The 18,481-nt window shown below is 36.5% G+C and overlaps 1 protein-coding gene across 3 annotated transcripts in view; it reads left to right on the top strand.

Moving 5' to 3' along the window:
* The first annotated feature begins 6,057 nt into the window (after positions 1 to 6,057).
* The window catches only part of LOC145999700 (uncharacterized), a 116,533-nt gene continuing 104,109 nt past the window's right edge, over positions 6,058 to 18,481 (top strand). For 2 of the 3 annotated variants that reach the window (XM_083136953.1, XM_083136950.1), the window contains exons 1-2: positions 6,058 to 6,107; positions 15,632 to 15,795. In XM_083136953.1, the coding sequence (XP_082993079.1) occupies positions 15,715 to 15,795 (81 nt within the window). In that variant the 5' untranslated portion in view covers positions 6,058 to 6,107; positions 15,632 to 15,714. The remainder of the gene's footprint in view (positions 6,108 to 15,631; positions 15,796 to 18,481) is intronic. The other variant, XM_083136951.1, reaches the window with a different exon arrangement.

Genomic DNA, 18,481 nt, shown 5'->3' with positions numbered 1-18,481 from the left:
TGCGAACCATTTTATCCTGAATTGATGAAACCAGGCAGCACAGGTTCGCAATTGTCACTAATGGATTAACTTTTTATTACAATAAACAAAATAAACGACTTACTTGGATTGATTGATTGATATGTTGTTTAAAGTCCACTTTATGAACAGAAAGGCTAATCGGGACTGGACCTACAATTTAAAATGGGATCCGAACCATTATGTGCCTCCACCGGGTATCGAACCTGGGACCCCTTGATTACAAGGTGACGACGCTACCACTGCGCCATCGGGGAGGTCCGACTTATTTCGAATATGAACAAGATATACGCTTTGTATGTCTGAATAAGAGACACTAATTTAAATTTATTTTAAGTAAATTCTTCAAGCGTGATACCAAAGTTTCGAACGAGATCGTCTCAGACATCAAGTATCGTCTCGTTTTGATTTTTCAGAGATTTATTTCAGTCTCGTCTCCAAATTTGATAATTTTCTTGTCTCAGTACCATCTCTATTTTCAAAAAATCTCTTAATATATGTAGGTTTAAGTACAGGTGTCCGAACACCCTCTGACAAAGATATAAAAATAATCGGTGAGGTATATTGTACCCCGAAATTGATCTCTCGTGTCGCGTCTCGAAAACAAGACGAGGCAGGAATGAAGTATTTAGTTTTGGAAAATTCCATTTGAAAAATTCAAAATGAAAGGAGGTCAGTCATATACTCTTCGGATCAGATTTATATCTTCCAATCGACACGATCACTTGTTTACAAAACATGTACCACCTTATACGTAGGGAATTCGTCTGCAGCGTGATTTTCTGAAAGTAAACTTTAGCTCATTCCATCGATCAACACACATTTTAAATAATTTTCATCTCCTTAAAAAGATTTCCAAACACAGATCAATGAACTAACTAGTAGCAAGCACAATGTAGTACATGTAGAATAAGTTTACAACGGTTTAAATTCCTGTGGTAGACTAAGAAAAATAATGCTTACAATTTACACTTTTTGCATTGAGAAATTAGAAAATACTAGGTTCTTTTAACAGTAGCATCTTGTATCTGTATATTCAATTTAGATTTTTGTTGTTTCATTCATACATTTTTCACCCGACGAACTGTATCTTGGATGACTACCGTGACTACCTCTCTATGTACTATATTGAACTTATTTTTTTACTACTTTTCATAAACACTGATATGGGTATTTTAAACTAACTGAAATTAGTACGAGTACAGTGGGATCCATGAGTATCACTGTGCAAATTGTCCATCACCATGTTCGTGCACTTTATTTGACACAATAGGAGCTTCAAGAATTAAAAGAAAACTCAAAACAAGCTGTTGACAACAACTTCTGCACCAGCGTACATAAAAATTCATCACTTAAATACACACAGTATGTAAGAAAAAATTAATGAAAATAGTCATGGACAATTTCAACGGTAATTCTCATGGATCCCACTGTACAATGACACTGAAGGATCTTAGAATGTGTTTTAGCACGTTACATTTTAGGAATTTAAATATGTAGGCTTCATTTTAAATTTACGTATCGTCAGACAATATATATTTTAGTAAACGCAAGTAGTGTCTAGCAAGTTACGAAAGTTCGAATACCGGGTAAAGCATTTCTGTTACTTGCCTTTGCGAAATATAGAAGAAAAAAGCAACAGCCATGGTGAAAATACGAAAATATTAACACTTACAAAGATCAATGCAACATGTGTTAATTTGAGGTATAGAGGAAAAAGCGACTAAATTAGCTACAGGTTTTCTTCCGTATGCTCCTCCCCTACGCTCTATTCATTCCTACTTTTACTGATTTTGTACACAAAGAAATACCGGTCCTTTTAAGCAGTAAATAAGGTTTTAAACCTTCCCCGGAAGACTTCATTCAATGAAAATGAACCCCTGCTGTGTGTTTTCTACCCGCTGGCTGCGACATTTGCTCACCAGATGACGTAATGCGTCGTCCACCGGATGAGTCAACAGTCTCAAACTTACAGGACGATACGAAACAAAGAACTGGGAAGTTTCGATTTCTACAGTAAAGCACGCGTGTTTCTTGTTGCACAACAGTTTTGCTACCTTGTGCATACATAGCTAGACTACTTAACCTAACAACGTAGGTATTTTGCCTAAAATTAAAAAGGTTTTTCCCGTGACGTCAGAACATAAGGGTGCTCAAGTGTTTTGCGATAAGTGATACCCGTAAAACACCAATGCCCGGTTCGCTCAACGCGCGTTAAATTTTAAGGAAGCGTTAAATCAAGTTAACGCTACATTAGCACATTGAGGCATTTCTCCAACCTTCGTTAAGGCTAACAGACCTCTAATGTCGTCGTTAAATCTAAAGGCACTCTTTTGCTTCATTAAAGTGCTTAACAGCGCGTTGTGTTGTGTCGAAAATAAGATGGCGAAATTGCGTATGCCAGCTGTTGTGTTGAAATTTTATCCCAAACCGATTTGAACACATTATTTGCATACCATCGCAAAACATACACTAGTTCGATTTCTTTCTACAGAAAAAATAATTTTCCCATTTCGTATTTCATATTATAAATTCGTACTGCAAATCAGAAATCACATGTAAGTTAAATGAGAAATATTGTATCAATGTATTTTTTAAAGTTTTGTCAATAATGGCATCGTGATCATCGCACATTATTCAAATTTTATTAATTTTGCCTGTCGAGCCAAAAATATATGCTTATATTTAATTATACGAACTTGATGTTTTTAAAATGCATATTGAGCTTCCACCTTCAATGCACTGTAACCATAAACACAAAATATCGCATGACTTTTTAAAATAATGTAACCTCCTTTTACATATTTCAATTTGTATAAGGTGAAGTTATTCACCAAAATATTCGGTGTCGTCGTCCACGCCGTTTTGCAGTGGATCACATAGAAACTTGAGAAAGTCGTGGTTTCTTGTGTTTATGCTTATGTCTGCTTATAACTACCATTCCAATTTTATGTTGTTTTTTAAACTGAAAAATGTCAGAAAACGTAAGAGATAAAATTAAAATGAAGCAACTGTCCTAGAAATAGGCAATACACGTCTTGTACTCTCATTAAATGTAAAATAAATTTGTGACATTACACAATGTAGCCTGCAATCTTTCAAAGTAGTAGGCAATTGTTCTTTCGAACTTTTCAAATTATCCACCTACTCCAATTAACATAATGGAAGGAAATGATTTTGCAGTGACGAGAATGCTCGACACAAATTTTCATCATTTTATATTCTGAATCACAAGCGGCTAGGGACAGCTGTAGCAAACTGGAGATGCTAAAAGCACCAAACCTGACCTGCCTAACCTAACCAAGTACAGAAATAAAGAAAACCTGCCTAACCTATTTACTTATTTAGCTCGTAGCTGTACGTATGTACTGTAGAATAAAACATGTTGTTTAATATAACGTGAGTCTTAATATAATCATAAAATCAAAACAATTATTATGCAGTATATTGAAAATGGGCTGACATATAACGGTGCAAATGGAAATTAAATCGTATTCATAAGAACTGAAAGAGCACTTAAAAATTGAAAAAAATAATCAACCGTTACATGTACAAGGTACATTTACGAATGACTACCATCTCATCACGTAATATAGCTTTCATATGTTGTTTCATTAAAAAAAAAAAAAAAAAAGCTTGAGGTCCTAAGCAGTTTCAGGTATATTGTTTCGTGCATGGACATTGTAACATTTTGATATTGTGCAGTGACATAAAACACACTACCATCCATTCGGAAATTATTCCTTGTACATACGTACAAGTGGTAATGATATTGTCTGAGTGCACTTGTTATATATTTTACCAGTTACGATAAATTAAATGTAAAATATCATATTAATCAACCGTTCCATGTACAAGGTACATTTTCTGAATGACTACAATTTCATCACATAATGAATAACCAAACATATTGTAAAGAACCGTACTACACATGTATGTTTCATTAAGGAAAAAAGCTTCAGGTCCTAAGCAGTTTAAAGGTGTTGTCGTTTCGTGCATGGAAATGGTAAGAGTATACATATTTGTTTGAAAAACACACTACCATCCATTCGGAAATTTTTCCTTGTACATACGTACAAGTGGTAATGGTACTGTCTAACAGTGCACTTTTGTTTTTACCAGTTATGATAAATCAAATGTAAAATATCATATTAATCAACCGTTCCATGTACAAGGTACATTTTCTGAATGACTACAATTTCATCACATAATGAATAACCAAACATAATGTAAAGTACAGTACTACACATGTATGTTTCATTAAGAAAAAAGCTTAATCCTAAGCTGTTTCTGGTAATGTAGTTTCGTGCATGGAAATTGTAAAAGTAAGCATATTTGTTTGTAAAACACACTACCACGCATTCGGAAATTATACTTTGCACGGTACGTTCGTACAAGTGGTGAGGATACTGTCTAACAGTGTACTTGTCCTTTTTACCATTTATGATAAATCAAATATAAAATATCGTATTGTATTATATACATTTTTTCTTTGAAAAATATTTGTACGAAACAAAAACACAACCATTCAGAAACGTCCCTTGTACATAAGCATGAACGGTAATCATACTGGTAAACATTTTACGTGCCTTCTTTTTTTGTCAGTGATTATTTGGAAACAGTAGATTTCTTGTTTGCAATGCCACATTCACATCAATGCCAATAGAAGTGACTTGCAATATTTACATATTATTTAATTGCCATGGCACAGTAAGTTAAGTTATGCATGGTGTACATTTCGTGAAATGTTCTCTTTTGTTGAGGAAAATTATTATAGCAAACACACATTCATTTCCACCTTTAGGCCTCTTTTGTCATGCCATTTTAATATAATTAAATTTATTAAACTTCAAACAGATTACCCTAACTTAGAACAGTAGATTTTATTTATATATTTATGATCTTGTATTGGCAGTCGGTAGGCACTCATTTAAATCTAACTTACGAAATTACAATGTAACTGTTTATCCTAATACATAACATTTTCGGTGTGCGGACGTAAATACCTAACTAACATTCATTTCTTAAACATATATTTATGTGTTACACATTACTTTATTTATTTTTGTTCCTGGGATTTCATACAAAAAAAGCCCAAATCCGCTTACGCACAGTCTACTGTCCACGGTGCAACCAATGAAAACGTTGCACTTCTCGTATCAAAGTATGAGAATAGCAAGGCATCAAAGCAAAACGTCTCTAACATGTCGTTAGTTAACGGGCCTATAAAATCGCTTGAGCGAACATTAAAAGTTTAACAGGCTGCTAAGATTTTAGTGATGCGTTAACTATCAACTCGTTAAGAACGTTTTAAAGATGGTTGAGCGAACCGGGCACAAGTCTACTAGAAGGAAAGGCTGGGGTCAGACACGCCTCTTTTCGCGACTGCCGCGGGTGTGACGTCATTGGGCGGACAAAATCCAGCTCAGTCTTTACCCCACACGGAAAGAAACGTGGAAAGGCTGATTTGTTTTGTTCTTTTCGCTCCTTTTTTCTTGTATTTCTGGATTGTTGGGTCTTGGAAAAACACGGAATAATTGACACACATTCAATGAAAAGACAGGGTTGCCAAACAAAAAATTATCACAGACTATAAAATACCAAGTACCAAAATGTGTTTTAAACATTTCTAAAAAAAATTGTTTAAAACACATTGTTTTAAACGTTTAAAACATTTGTAAAAAAATAAAGCCGTGTGTTTTAAACGTTTAAAACAAAGTGTTTTAAACACTTTTGTTTTAATCATGCCAACCCTGTTGTCGGGATTAAAGAAAATTCCCGTCCCGACCAAAAATATTCTGTCCCGCACACCCCTCTCCAATTGGCAGATAGTTAACAGAAAGAATAATTGGACATTGATAAACCAGCCATTAGGAATTCGAAATCCGGATTCTCCGGTTGATTCCGGATTTGCCCATTCTACTTTCGATCGGACGTCATATCCAGAAGGAAGGACTTTTCTAATTTTGATCTGGCAACTCTGCAGGAATTTTGGCGTTTTGGTTACTGTTTTGTTTTTTTCATTCATCTTTTGTTTATGTTTACCTCGAACACATGGAGTTGTGTAAGGCTGGTTATTTTGTTCCCGAGTAAGAAAATTAGTACCTTCAGTGGTATATACTTTGGGTGTAAGGTGTAATGTAATTCCACTGCGTATCAGTGCCAGGGGTTTATGCAGAATTTTTCATCTATGTGCATTCTTTTGAGGGGTGAAATTAACATTGAATTCAAGCTGGAAGAGAGCGGTGCCTAAAGCCAAAGGGGCTCAAGTTCCTTTTGTTTTATTCCGATTTAATTGCTACGAATGCAATTTGGAGCGAATGAAGAATATGGGGTCTCACTGCAGAACATGGGCTGCTGTTTTCCTCTAAATAGACGAACAAAATTTATATCCCCTGAAAGTACGTACCTTCTACATCCATTTTCCGGTGTTCCTTTTACGATTACTATTATATTATTACGCGTAAAAATGTTTTTCCTGGTACTAAAAGCAATGCATTTGTCAATTCGTTCGCGTCCATATTCTTTACGAACAGTTGCTTTCATTTGTTTCGGGGTTTTCCTCTCCGCACAACAGTTTGGCCACCTTGTGTTCCGACGTCATATTCTTTACAAACAGTTCCTTTCATTTCTTTTCACGAGGAATGCCTACAAGGTTAGGTTAGGTCTGTTAGGTTAGGTTTCATTAGCATAAATACAAAACAAAGATAGTCTAACGTGACAACGTAGGCATCGGGCATTAAATTAACAACCTTTTCCCCATGTGCTCAATTGTTGTGCGATAAGCATTTGTCTTGTTTTCCGACGTCATATTCTCTAAAAACAGTTGCTTTCATTTACTTTCACGAGGAATGCCTATAAGGTTAAGTTAGGTCTGTTAGGTTAGGTTTCATTAGCATAAATACAAAATGCATTAAATTAACAACCTTTTACCCATGTGCTCAATTGTTGTGTGATAAGCATTTGTCTTGTGTTCTGACGTCATATTCTTTAAAAACAGTTGCTTTCATTTATTTTCACGAGGAATGCCTATAAGGTTAGGTTAGGTCTGTTAGGTTAGGTTTCATTAGCATAAATACAAAATGCATTAAATTAACAACCTCTTTCCCATGTGCTCAATTGTTGTGCGATAAGCATTTGTCTTGTGTTCCGACGTCATATTCTTTAAAAACAGTTGCTTTCATTTATTTTCACGAGGAATGCCTATAAGGTTAGGCCTGTTAGGTTAGGTTTCATTAGCATAAATACAAAACGCATTAAATTAACAACCTTTTTCCCATGTGCTCAATTGTTGTGCGATAAGCATTTGTCTTGTGTTCCGACGTCATATTCTTTAAAAACAGTTGCTTTCATTTATTTTCACGAGGAATGCCTATAAGGTTAGGTTTCATTAGCATAAATACAAAATGCATTAAATTAACAACCTTTTTCCCATGTGCTCAATTGTTGTGCGATAAGCATTTGTCTTGTGTTCCGACGTCATATTCTTTAAAAACAGTTGCTTTCATTTATTTTCACGATAAATGCCTATAAGGTTAGGTTAGGTCTGTTAGGTTAGGTTTCATTAGCATAAATACAAAACCAAGATAGTCTAACGTGACAAAGTAGCCATCCGGCATTAAATTAACAAGCTTTTTCCCCGTGTGCTCAAGTGTTGTGCGATAAGCGACAGGTTTTCGAAACTTTTAAATGCACTGAGATACGTTTATCCGCAGTAAGGATAAAGTTCAACGGCATCGCGTGAAACTGCACAGATAGCCTTACTTTTTTTACTTTTTCTACTTTTATTACTTTTTCCTATGTTCTGTTAAATTACGTTATTGATTTCCTTACCATTTTCTTTATTTCCATGCAGGAACGTGCGAAACAATGTCGCTTTCTCGATCGTTTCACCGCTTCGGAAAGCATCTAGCCTGGACATGTATTTTCCAATTTTTTTTCCGCACTTTCCAACTTACTTTACTCGAATACTTACTTCAATACCTTACCAAAAAATTAGGAACCGCATTCCTTCTAAGCAGCCCATATTCTGCAGTCTTACCGAATATGGAGAATGTCTCCAATTTCATTAATATTTGGTAGAGTAACTAAATTTTGCCTTCTAATCACGAATCTGTTGTTGAAATGCCGCTGTCACGTCTGGAAATCGTGAAAAAAGCAGATTTAATTTCATTTTTTTCTTTTTAATTCTGTAACGCATTGTTTTATGAACAAAATTATAACTATGCTTGCCTAACCTAACCTTGCCGGAAATGGTTCGTGGGGCTTTTCATCAATGGTTTTTGGGGCTATCCGTCAATAGTTTGTTGGGCTAACTGTGCATAGTTCGTTGGGCTACCCGTGCATAATGTATTGATCAGAATGCAAAAAGTAATTAATATACCAAATATTAACGAAATTCAAGATATTTATTTACTCTAAGCTTCGTGGAGATATAAGTTGCATAGCACTGCTTCCTCACTGCACAAAACGCCATTTTTCTAGAAGAACGCTCGAACACCATTGCCAAACCTATGTAAACCCCCTCATTGGGTAAAATACCAAAATCCATCAATTTCGTAATTAGCCCACGTCCGTCCTTCTCCGCACTCCACCTAAGTAAATCTTGCACATTAAAAATTTGATCACCCCTCTACTCCGCCATGCTTCAACGAATAATGTTCTTCAAGTGCAACACAACAACTAATGCTCTGCAAGTAACGGAGGAACAGTGTGGCAATGCTGTACACAGTGCAACGAATGTTGAACGTCACATTTTCTTATCATCAAGGGCCTCCCCCATGCCACAGTGGTAGCGTCATTGCCTTGTAATCAAGGGGTCCCGGGTTCGATACCCGGTGGAGGCACAAGTGGTTCGGATCCCACTTTAAACTGTAGGTCCAGTCCCGATTGGCCTTACTGTGCATAAAGTGGACTTAAAACACCAACTCAAACCAACCAACTCAACTGTTATCATCAAAGATGGCTGTTATGTTTACGTATGGAGAATGAATGCGGTAATGAAGAATGTAATTTTGCAACATATATAGGCGTAAGAAAACAATTTTTACATGTGACAGCGGCATTTCAACAACAAATTGGTGATTAGAAGGCCAAATGTAGTTAGTATACCAAATATTAACAAAATTGGAGACATTCTCTGTATTCTTCATTCATACCAGCAATATTTACATGGTTCGAATCAATTGCGATTTACGTCTGTTAACATCAGTGACACGTTGCGTAGCAATCCGAGGGGTGCCGAAGGGTGGTTGGTGTGGTGATAACCCCCCCGTACACACACACACGCGCACAAACACTTTAGCACCCAGTATTTCTAAAGAAAGTACACGTAACTCCCACCACCTTTCGAAAATAGAAAACGATTTCATTTGACTACTGAGCCAGAGATCCAGGCTTGCCATATGTGTTCTTTGTGTGTGTGTCCCTTCATCAATTTATCGTCTTCGCGATTAGCCAAAAGTGACAGGAAAGCGAAGTAAAATAAACCAAATCTAACAATGAATCAATGATTTGATTTGATTTTTGTTACTTAGCGTCGATTTTTTGTCACATTTGGTTAATCGCGAAGATGATACGATAAATTAAGGAAGGGACAAACACAAAGAACACCCATCCCCAGGTGGGGGTTCGAACCCGGAACTCCTGGTATCATAGCGCACTGTGATAACCACTCCACTCCCCCACGGTTGGTTGATTTGGTATATTAAGCCCACTTTATGTAATGAAAGGCTAATTGGGACTGGCCCTACAGTTTAAAGTGGGAACTAATCCACTATGTGCCTCCACTGGGTACCACGGGTCCTCGTAGCACATCACGCTAAGACACCAGGGGCACCAGATTCATATCCCTGCATGGGCATGATGTTTGTGAGTGTCCATTCATCAATTTCATGTCATCACTCATCCCCATCTTCACAAATTAGTCAAAAGTGGCACAAGAAGCAAAGTAAAATAAAGCTAATAAAAAATCCACTGGCTTGCATTTCCTAGAGGAAAGGGCTAACCATTTGGATACGTGGGTATCGGTAAAGGAAATTGCATTTTCCTCTTTTCCCCCAGTGATAATTTTCAATATCTTTTTGAAACACCATCTTTGTGTATGATTAACTTTTTTTCACAAATTTTGCATTGCTTGATTTCCCTTATTTCTCCATCTCACGATCTCGTTACTAAAGGATCCGAGTTCAAGCCCTGGCCTGTGCATGAGCATCTCTTTGTATCCACCCTTCACCCATTTAATTTAATCAACATTCATCGTCATGACAGAAGTTAGGTGAAGTGATGGCAGAGCAATGCTAACAATAAGAAAATACAAATACAAATAATTTTCTCCAAGTGCATCAGTAGGGCACTGTGAAATCAGTAGTCCAGAGTCCTCTGTTTATAATTGCCCTCATGACTTAAGTTTATTAGGTACTTATCGCTATTAAATTTATACAGCTAGAAAAAGTGATGGGAGGTGCAATATATTTAAGGGGATAAACAGGTAACAATACATACATTTTGTAGCAGAGTACAACACACAGGAACAAGAATGCGCGCTCGTCACATGTTCCAATCCCGGCCTTCATCATTTCCATCATATATCACTCTCATCCTCATTTTCTCGATAACCAAGTGTGGCAGAAAAGCGAAGTAAAATAAACCTAATCAATAACAACAATAAGAACACTCGTTCTCTTGCCGAAATAAATACATGCTTACTCAATTGTTTTCATTGGAGGCCAAGAGAAACTATATTTAAATAAAACACTACTAATATGAGAGTGAGAGAGAGAGCGTGAGCAAATATTTGTTATTTAATCATTATATATTCCACATTTAAAGAAAAGAAAGCATATCATTTTTGTCTGCACATAATAAGTTTTCATTTCATAAATAATGAAACTACATCCCATATTATACATACACATTGTACAACGTGTAAAAACATTGAAAGAAAAATCATTCAACATACGAAACCGTTACCCATGTAGGGCTGGTGACCAAATATACCCCTCTAAATTTATGTTGAATTTTTTTTCAATTAATATATGTTCATGTTTTACATAACATAAAATTTGTTCACAATGCAGAATCTCGAATATCTGATGTATTTAGTCATGATATGTGGCCAACGTACTTCTATCGTGAAATACTTCCACAATTTTTATGTGTCTGAACCAGTTGCATGCCATTCAAAATGTGTAGAACCATGTGTAAATGCTAAGAAATGCAAAAATATGCAAATTTCAAGAATGTGTTTGCAATTGTGTAAATGCACATGGATCACGTATGAACTACAAACACAGCCATATAGGGGCCTATATGGTATATGGCAACAATATAGCTGAATGATATTCCTGAGTATATCAGCATCCTCATGACAAGCATGTTTCCAATTTGTATCGAAGGTCAATTTTGCTAACTCTGTGGCCAAAACATATCAATTGGTTGGCTTTTAATCCCATCAACAAAATTTTCAGGTTCGAAACTTTGTCTGTACCTTTATCAATTACATCTGATCATCACTCACCCTCATCATCATATTAGTAAAGAGTGGCAGAAAATCAAGAGTGATACAACCAAGAAATTGTCAAAATTCTGACAGAATTAAACCAACATGTGTAACTTGACAAAAAAAAGGTAGAATTATTTTCAGCACCAGCAACTGAATTTCATCTGCAGCAAGATCTTTCTTTCATCATTATCAGCATCTGCCTGTCCAAATGCTTATTGTTTAATGCCAATTCTTTCATGGACACTGCATTTTTACGTCACCTTTAGGTCTCCTAGCAGTAGATAATGCCCCTTTAAACACCTGATCACATCTTGATCTGGCCTTGAGCCTCACATGATAATCTGCAAATAATTGACAAAAGTTCAGCAGGGGGAAAGAGAGACTACATTCCATCTTACTATTTCACAATTCTGTATTACATCCAAAACAGGGGTGTAGCTAGTATGACTCCCAAAAATACCATTCCTGTCTACATTTAGTTCAATTTTGCTTGTAATTATGTAGTGTACATTTCATACTTCTGATGCAGAAATGGAACCCGTATTAACCATGTAAACAAAACAAAACTAAAAGTTTCACTACTCACATGGTTGCAAATTGACTACACATATATCTACAAAAAAAATCCTTTCCAAAATATTCTATCAAAGTGGCTTACAGTTGTGTCGCGAAATGTTCCAATATTTTCATTGAAATGACATTTCCAAATATGTGCTTATTTAGTACTTTTTCCATGTAAAATGCTTCTGAATTTGAAATATGTGTTTATTATTTTAACTTAAGGCAAGCAACCAAACTACACTAACTGAGCCTTGCAAGTGCTAATTAGGCTTACATTCTGACTTAGGCGCTGCAGAAGTATCTTGAAATACTAAGGGTGTCGTGAAACGAAACAGTTTGGGAACCCCTGTTCTATCATACAGTCTTCATTCCGTTTCCTAGGTCACAGATACATTTGATCACATAAGAAAAATGCTCCCTCATTGCTTGAAACTTTCATCTGCTTGAAAATGCTTCATTTTTCCTTTTTCAAGAGTATAGGGCCCGTTCCGAAAGTTGCACGAGTTTAACACGTTAAACGAGTTATGGTAACTGGCTGCCGCATAAGTGCTTTCGTGCGTTTCGTGAGATTCATTATGCTGTCCCAAAAGTCTCATTCCATATGTTTCGTGCAAGAATGAGATTCACCAAACGCACGGTCCAGGAGGCTGGTTTGTTCGGTGAGAATTGTCTGCTGCTTGCAGACAACGTCTGTGCTTGATGGATTCAAACTGAACTAGTTCGAAAATGTATTATCATTTTAACAGATAGCAACATGAAGCAACATGCACAAGATGAATATGCCTCAACTGTTCTTAGAATGTGATTAAAATGAGTAACAGTGTCCGCAGTAGTGTTTATTTTTTCCATTAAGAACATTCCTTCCACTGGATGTCATGTGGAGACGTTCTCTAAACAAAAAGCCATGCCTGCGCTTTCACCTAGAGTAACCCATAAGTCTGCAAAATAACTGGTTTCACCAGATTCACGAGCCCAGTTATTTTCATTGAATGTGTTTGTTTCGTTAAGACTTTCGGAACACACCCATAATATTTTGCTTATATTAACCTGCGATCGGTCATGGGTGAATGCCACACCCACAATTTAATAAAGTGTCATTTTAATAATATTTTAAATATTGGCCTGCAGCACACACTACCAACTTTTAGAGTGCCACTGGAAGTGCAACAAATTAATTTCAAAAAATTAAAATTTGAATTTGAAATTCTTATACCATTAACATTTCTTTTTTTTTGTTATATATTCCTTAACATTTGTGACTTGTGTTTGTAGATGTATGTATTTCGAGCATGAACAAGTGAAATGACAAATGTAAACTACTCTGCACCTGAAATTAAATATTATATATGTATAAATATATATATGTGTGAGTGTGTACGTATGTCATTTAATTGAATTAGTATTTTGTGGATACATTGTATTGGCCGACACACATATCTCTGCTGTGATCGGTGCAACACAATGCGAGGACCAGTGTTGCTAATCTGTTCTATAGAAAAATCGCTGCAGTGCACCAAGGCACATCTGTTCGTAGAACAAGGAAATTAGAGAACTCAGCTCTATCTAAACATTGAGTTTTAAACACCATGCATTATAACGAGGGCTGGGATTAATATGTGCTAACAAGTGGTTTTATATGTACATACATATGGACTAAAACTTTGCTAAATTTGGACTAACACATGCGTAAAATTACCCAAAACTGATGCAAAGAAGACTTCTTCATAGTGATTCATTATTTGTGTGATTTCAAATAAAGTAAACAATGTATTATTTTTCCATTGCATTAATTGGCCTGGTGGCATTTTAACTGTTCACTCCCAATAAGCCCACACTGGATTGGAACTGCAACAACATGTGATACACGACTGACACTACCACTGGTTGGAGAACTAATAACCTGTGCTACGCATGTGTAAACCTCGTCTCCTTAAGCAGTATTATTGCCTCTCTATGATGGGGGACAGTCAGCTGCCTTTGCTGTACATTTATAAACAAAGCTGGCTTCCGCAACAATAACAAGAATAAGAAGAAAACAATAACAAGTACATATATTGCCACCAGACGATAAGCCGCGTGGATTTCTCTTTTGTTATGAACTTGCCGTCAAATCATGCCAATTTTAACAAAGAAAACAATATGCATCACATTAAGCAGCAAAAATACCAGCTCCCTCCCTTCGTGCAATTCCTGCAAGAACACGCGACGGAGCCGAGAGTAGAAACACAGAAATGCTCATGCATCCACATAATTTCTTTCTTTTGAGCAATTCTAAAGTGAAGAAGTATGAACAATAGTACTGGAGGCATTATGGAATGCAATGTTCACTAACATACACATGCAATACACGCAGACAACGTCAAGTACTTAAAATAATATTTTGGTGCTTCCAATCCAACAAAACTCACACTCACTCTGTCTTTGTCCTTCCGTGATAGAAAAGTGCTTCATTAATACAGTTGGCCACACTAGTTACTAACTAGCCAATGAAAATGCACTGCATAAAAGAAGCAACCATTACGCCATGCTATAATGCCACATTAATGTTCCTGTTGAATGGTGTGAGTCGTGAGCTGGAGCACTATTCAATTGTTTTCAATTATGTTTGGGCGAGTGTGTCCAGAAATAGAATGACAATTGGCAACAATGGCGAAGGTTGGCGAGCAGGGTAGAACATGTGATGCTAAGAGGCAGGGAGATGAAATGAAAATTGAGATCTGCACCGCAGCAGAGATGAGTGTGTCAGCCTTTAATCACACAGACCCTTTAGATTGTTAATTATATTTGTGGGAGGGTGAGAGGTGGTGATATGTAAAGTTGAAATAGAGAAAACATCTGTTTATACCCTTGAATTGTTGGAAAGTTTGCCTTAAACCAGGAATTATGCTTGTATTTTATCATGGTCCAATAGTGGCCATACTGAGTAATAGATGTGAATGTAGCTAGGAAAGTGAGGACATGCAATATATAACTGGAATGATCAAAATATAAAAGGTATAGAAATATACAAAGCTTTGTATAATTTAAAAATGCAGTTTACAATGAATTTTACAAGTTTGGTAGGGAATCCAGATGTTCAACTTTAACAATTGCAAAGAGGGATGTTTATATTTTTGTCTCAAGACAAAATATAAAGGGAACATTTAATTTGTAATAAATATGTACTTTTGAGGTAGATAACACATGCTGTGAAGGCACAGGGGGTGAGTGAAGGTATAGAGCTCCACATATTCTTGATCATAGCCATAGTTGTGATGGTGATTAGCATCCTGCCTGACTGCCTTTACCCTCCAGGTAGTGATTTATACGAGTCTGGGTGAACCTCAGAGCCATGCAGAAACAGGGAAAATTTTCCCTTGCCCCGGGATGAGCTTAGGTCTTCCGAGTGATAGCCAGATGCTCTACGAACTGAGCTATGGCGGTTCTTGGTAGATGACTATAATTTTCATAAATACCCTGTATTTACCCAAATTTTATTTAGCTACCCAGTGTTTAAATACCCATGTCCCAACCCTACCCTACTTATGACTTCAGTTTTCTTCATTCTAGGTTTCAGAGGATGACAGTTTTTCCAAAGTTTGTGTGCTATCTGTGCATAGACAAGCAAGACAATCTTGCAGGACTTCCATGACATGTCTTCTGAATCGGAAAACCTTCTGAATGAAAACCCATCATCTGCAGAAGAGAAGCAGAGAAGGGAGATGGGCTTTGAGGTAAAGTTACTATTTTTTACTTGAAGGAGTTGTGATGTACTAAAAAATACAGTCAACCCTTATTTGCTCTTGGGTTGGTAATAGATGTATTTCTAAGAAATGAAAAGTATTATTTTTACACCTGCTGTTACTAACAATGCAATCATTTATACTTCCTTGAATAACCACTGTGAAAGAGATATGTAAGTATCAGGGTTCTTGTGAATAAAATTGTGTTTCATATTACACTATTCTCTCCTGTTTGGCACAGCAAATCAATTTTGTGTGTGGCATGGACCTCATTGTAAAACTATTTTAGAATACATGAGGAATGGAATATATCTACAGAACAAGATATTGCCATGTTTAAAAATTTATTTAAATTTCAATTGAGTTACGTAATGTGCAAGAGTTGCATGTGTTCATTGTATTTTACCATACATTCTTGATAAATCTCTATGTTAATGCACTTATCATAATAAAATACTAGTAATGAAAGCTGTACCTAAAGTGGGTAATAATAAACACCACATTTATATTTTCAATGTTATAACATGAGTGTTCATCAGAAACTTCGTAAAACGAGGAGGTTGAAAGGCTAATTTGTAGGACAAATGTAGGTTTTTTAATGTATAACAACATTCCTGACGGAAACATTTCTTTAGAAGATCAAAACACTGCATTTTATCTTTTAATAACCAGTCCTAGAAGGTATTTCATAGCTAGTGTATATTTTACATAACAAAATCGGATCACACATACACTGGAACTCAAATTTTAAGTTTTTATTTTTTTCCCCAATTTTAGTTTACCTTTTTAGCTACTACCCCCTGAGGAATATTTATTCTAAGTTACACTGTAAGTGTATGTAATGCTTGTTATGCATTTTCTTACTTGGAGCAACATTCAGATACAGCATGGACAAAATGGACCAAATAATTATTTACCACTGTTATATTAGATTGCTCCATTGGAACATGCTGACTGTCTTCTGTATTATTTCAAGTATTTTGCCTGTCTATTTAAGTCTCTGCCCATCTGTCCTTTTACAGAAACCATGGAGCATGTTTCAAGCCCAAGTGGGTGATCTGAGGTCAGAATGTTTCTACCCTTGTCCATCTGTATAAGCACCTCTGAGGTTCACTCAGCCTCAAATAAATAGGTACCTGGGGGAAAGGGCAGCTGGAGAATGGTGCTGATCACATCACCTCCATAGTGAACCAAGATTGAGAACGTGTGTAGCTCTATCCCCTACATCCCCTTCCCCTAAATGTGCCTTAATGGAACAGTGCAATATGCATGGGGGACTTTACTATAGTGCACGCCACAATTGATATTGAAAAGAGGTGCTACATCTGGTTATAGCCAATTTTCTTTGCCCCTGTATCCACTAGGGTGTATCAAACCTCACATCCCCTTTGTTTTCGAAAGTCTTAAGGCATGCAGTGTGCAGAAGTTTGTGTGGTGTTTTTTTTTAACAACCTGTGATTTTTTAGGCTCAGTCAATAAATAATGAGGCAGAGGATATTACACCAAAACTATGTTAGTTAGAAATGGGTCAATGGGCCTGAAATCTAGGTGCAGGTGTGAGAAAACGGATTCGCGCATGTTTTGTAGCTAGATGGTGTTACGTGTCTGGCAAGGTATGCGCAAAGGCTGCTAACTGAACAGCGGCCGTGTCCAGTCATTCCATGTTTGACTGCGATGCGTAATGGAGGCATCCAAAGAGGAGCAGCGGGGTGCTGTGCGCTTCTTGACAGCGGACAGTGTAGGGGGTCGTGAAATCCATCGATGAACGTAAAGAATATATGGGTATATGGGGTGCAATGTATGTCCCAAGCAAGAGTGCAGGAGTGGAACAAACGCTTTTGCGAAAGACACGCAGAGTGGGTCACCAAAGTGTGTCACAGACCAGCATGTTATGCAGGTAGATGAGCTCATCTTGACAGACCGTCGTGTATCAGTGGATGACATTTCGGCATTAGTGGGGCTTAGTCATGGTACTGCCCACACAATCATCAAGGACACGTTGATGTTCCGTAAAGTGTTCGCTTTACACTTTTGCAGCCCATCCCAGTTTTCCCCATTTTTTTTTTTATTTAGAAAAACCCACCTCAGGTAAACCCAAACAAAAGTGGGTGGTTTTTTTCAGAAAATGTTGCAAATTATTGCTTTAAATACTTGTGAGGTTCTGCGATTGTCAAAATTTTTTGTAAAACTTTTAAAGAAAAGGCTTAGCAGAGCTTTAAATACTAAAAATAATGGATGTAGTACTGTAGTACATGTCACAGTGGGTTTTTTCAAGCTATTATCCTCAACTCATGCTAGAAATGGGCTTTTAACACAAATAAAAATATTATATATCTAAGAAACAAAATAGAAAAAGTATCAGAAATTTTTAGATATAACCTTTTTCATTTATTGATGCAGCATACTTGAACAAAGCTTATAATTTTGAAATGTGGGAGCACTTTGGTTATAAGTTACTTCCTTATGTGAGGGAAAACGATAGTGGCAGATCATAGTTTCAACTGCGACTATCAATTGATACAATAAATTTTTGCATGTTTATACATTACAAGGGAGAATTGAGTACATTTTATTGAAATGGCGTTAATTGTGGCATAATTAACTTGGAACACACTTTAAATGATTTTTGTCATTTCTCATCCTAATGGGTTGCTTGCCTATGCAGTAAAATGTTATT

Source organism: Lepisma saccharinum, chromosome 15 (genome assembly GCF_977018435.1).
Source record: "Lepisma saccharinum chromosome 15, izLepSacc3.1, whole genome shotgun sequence".
Taxonomy (NCBI): domain Eukaryota; kingdom Metazoa; phylum Arthropoda; class Insecta; order Zygentoma; family Lepismatidae; genus Lepisma; species Lepisma saccharinum.
The sequence above is the reverse complement of the archived record's forward strand: the minus strand, read 5'-3'. Positions and strand labels throughout refer to the sequence as shown.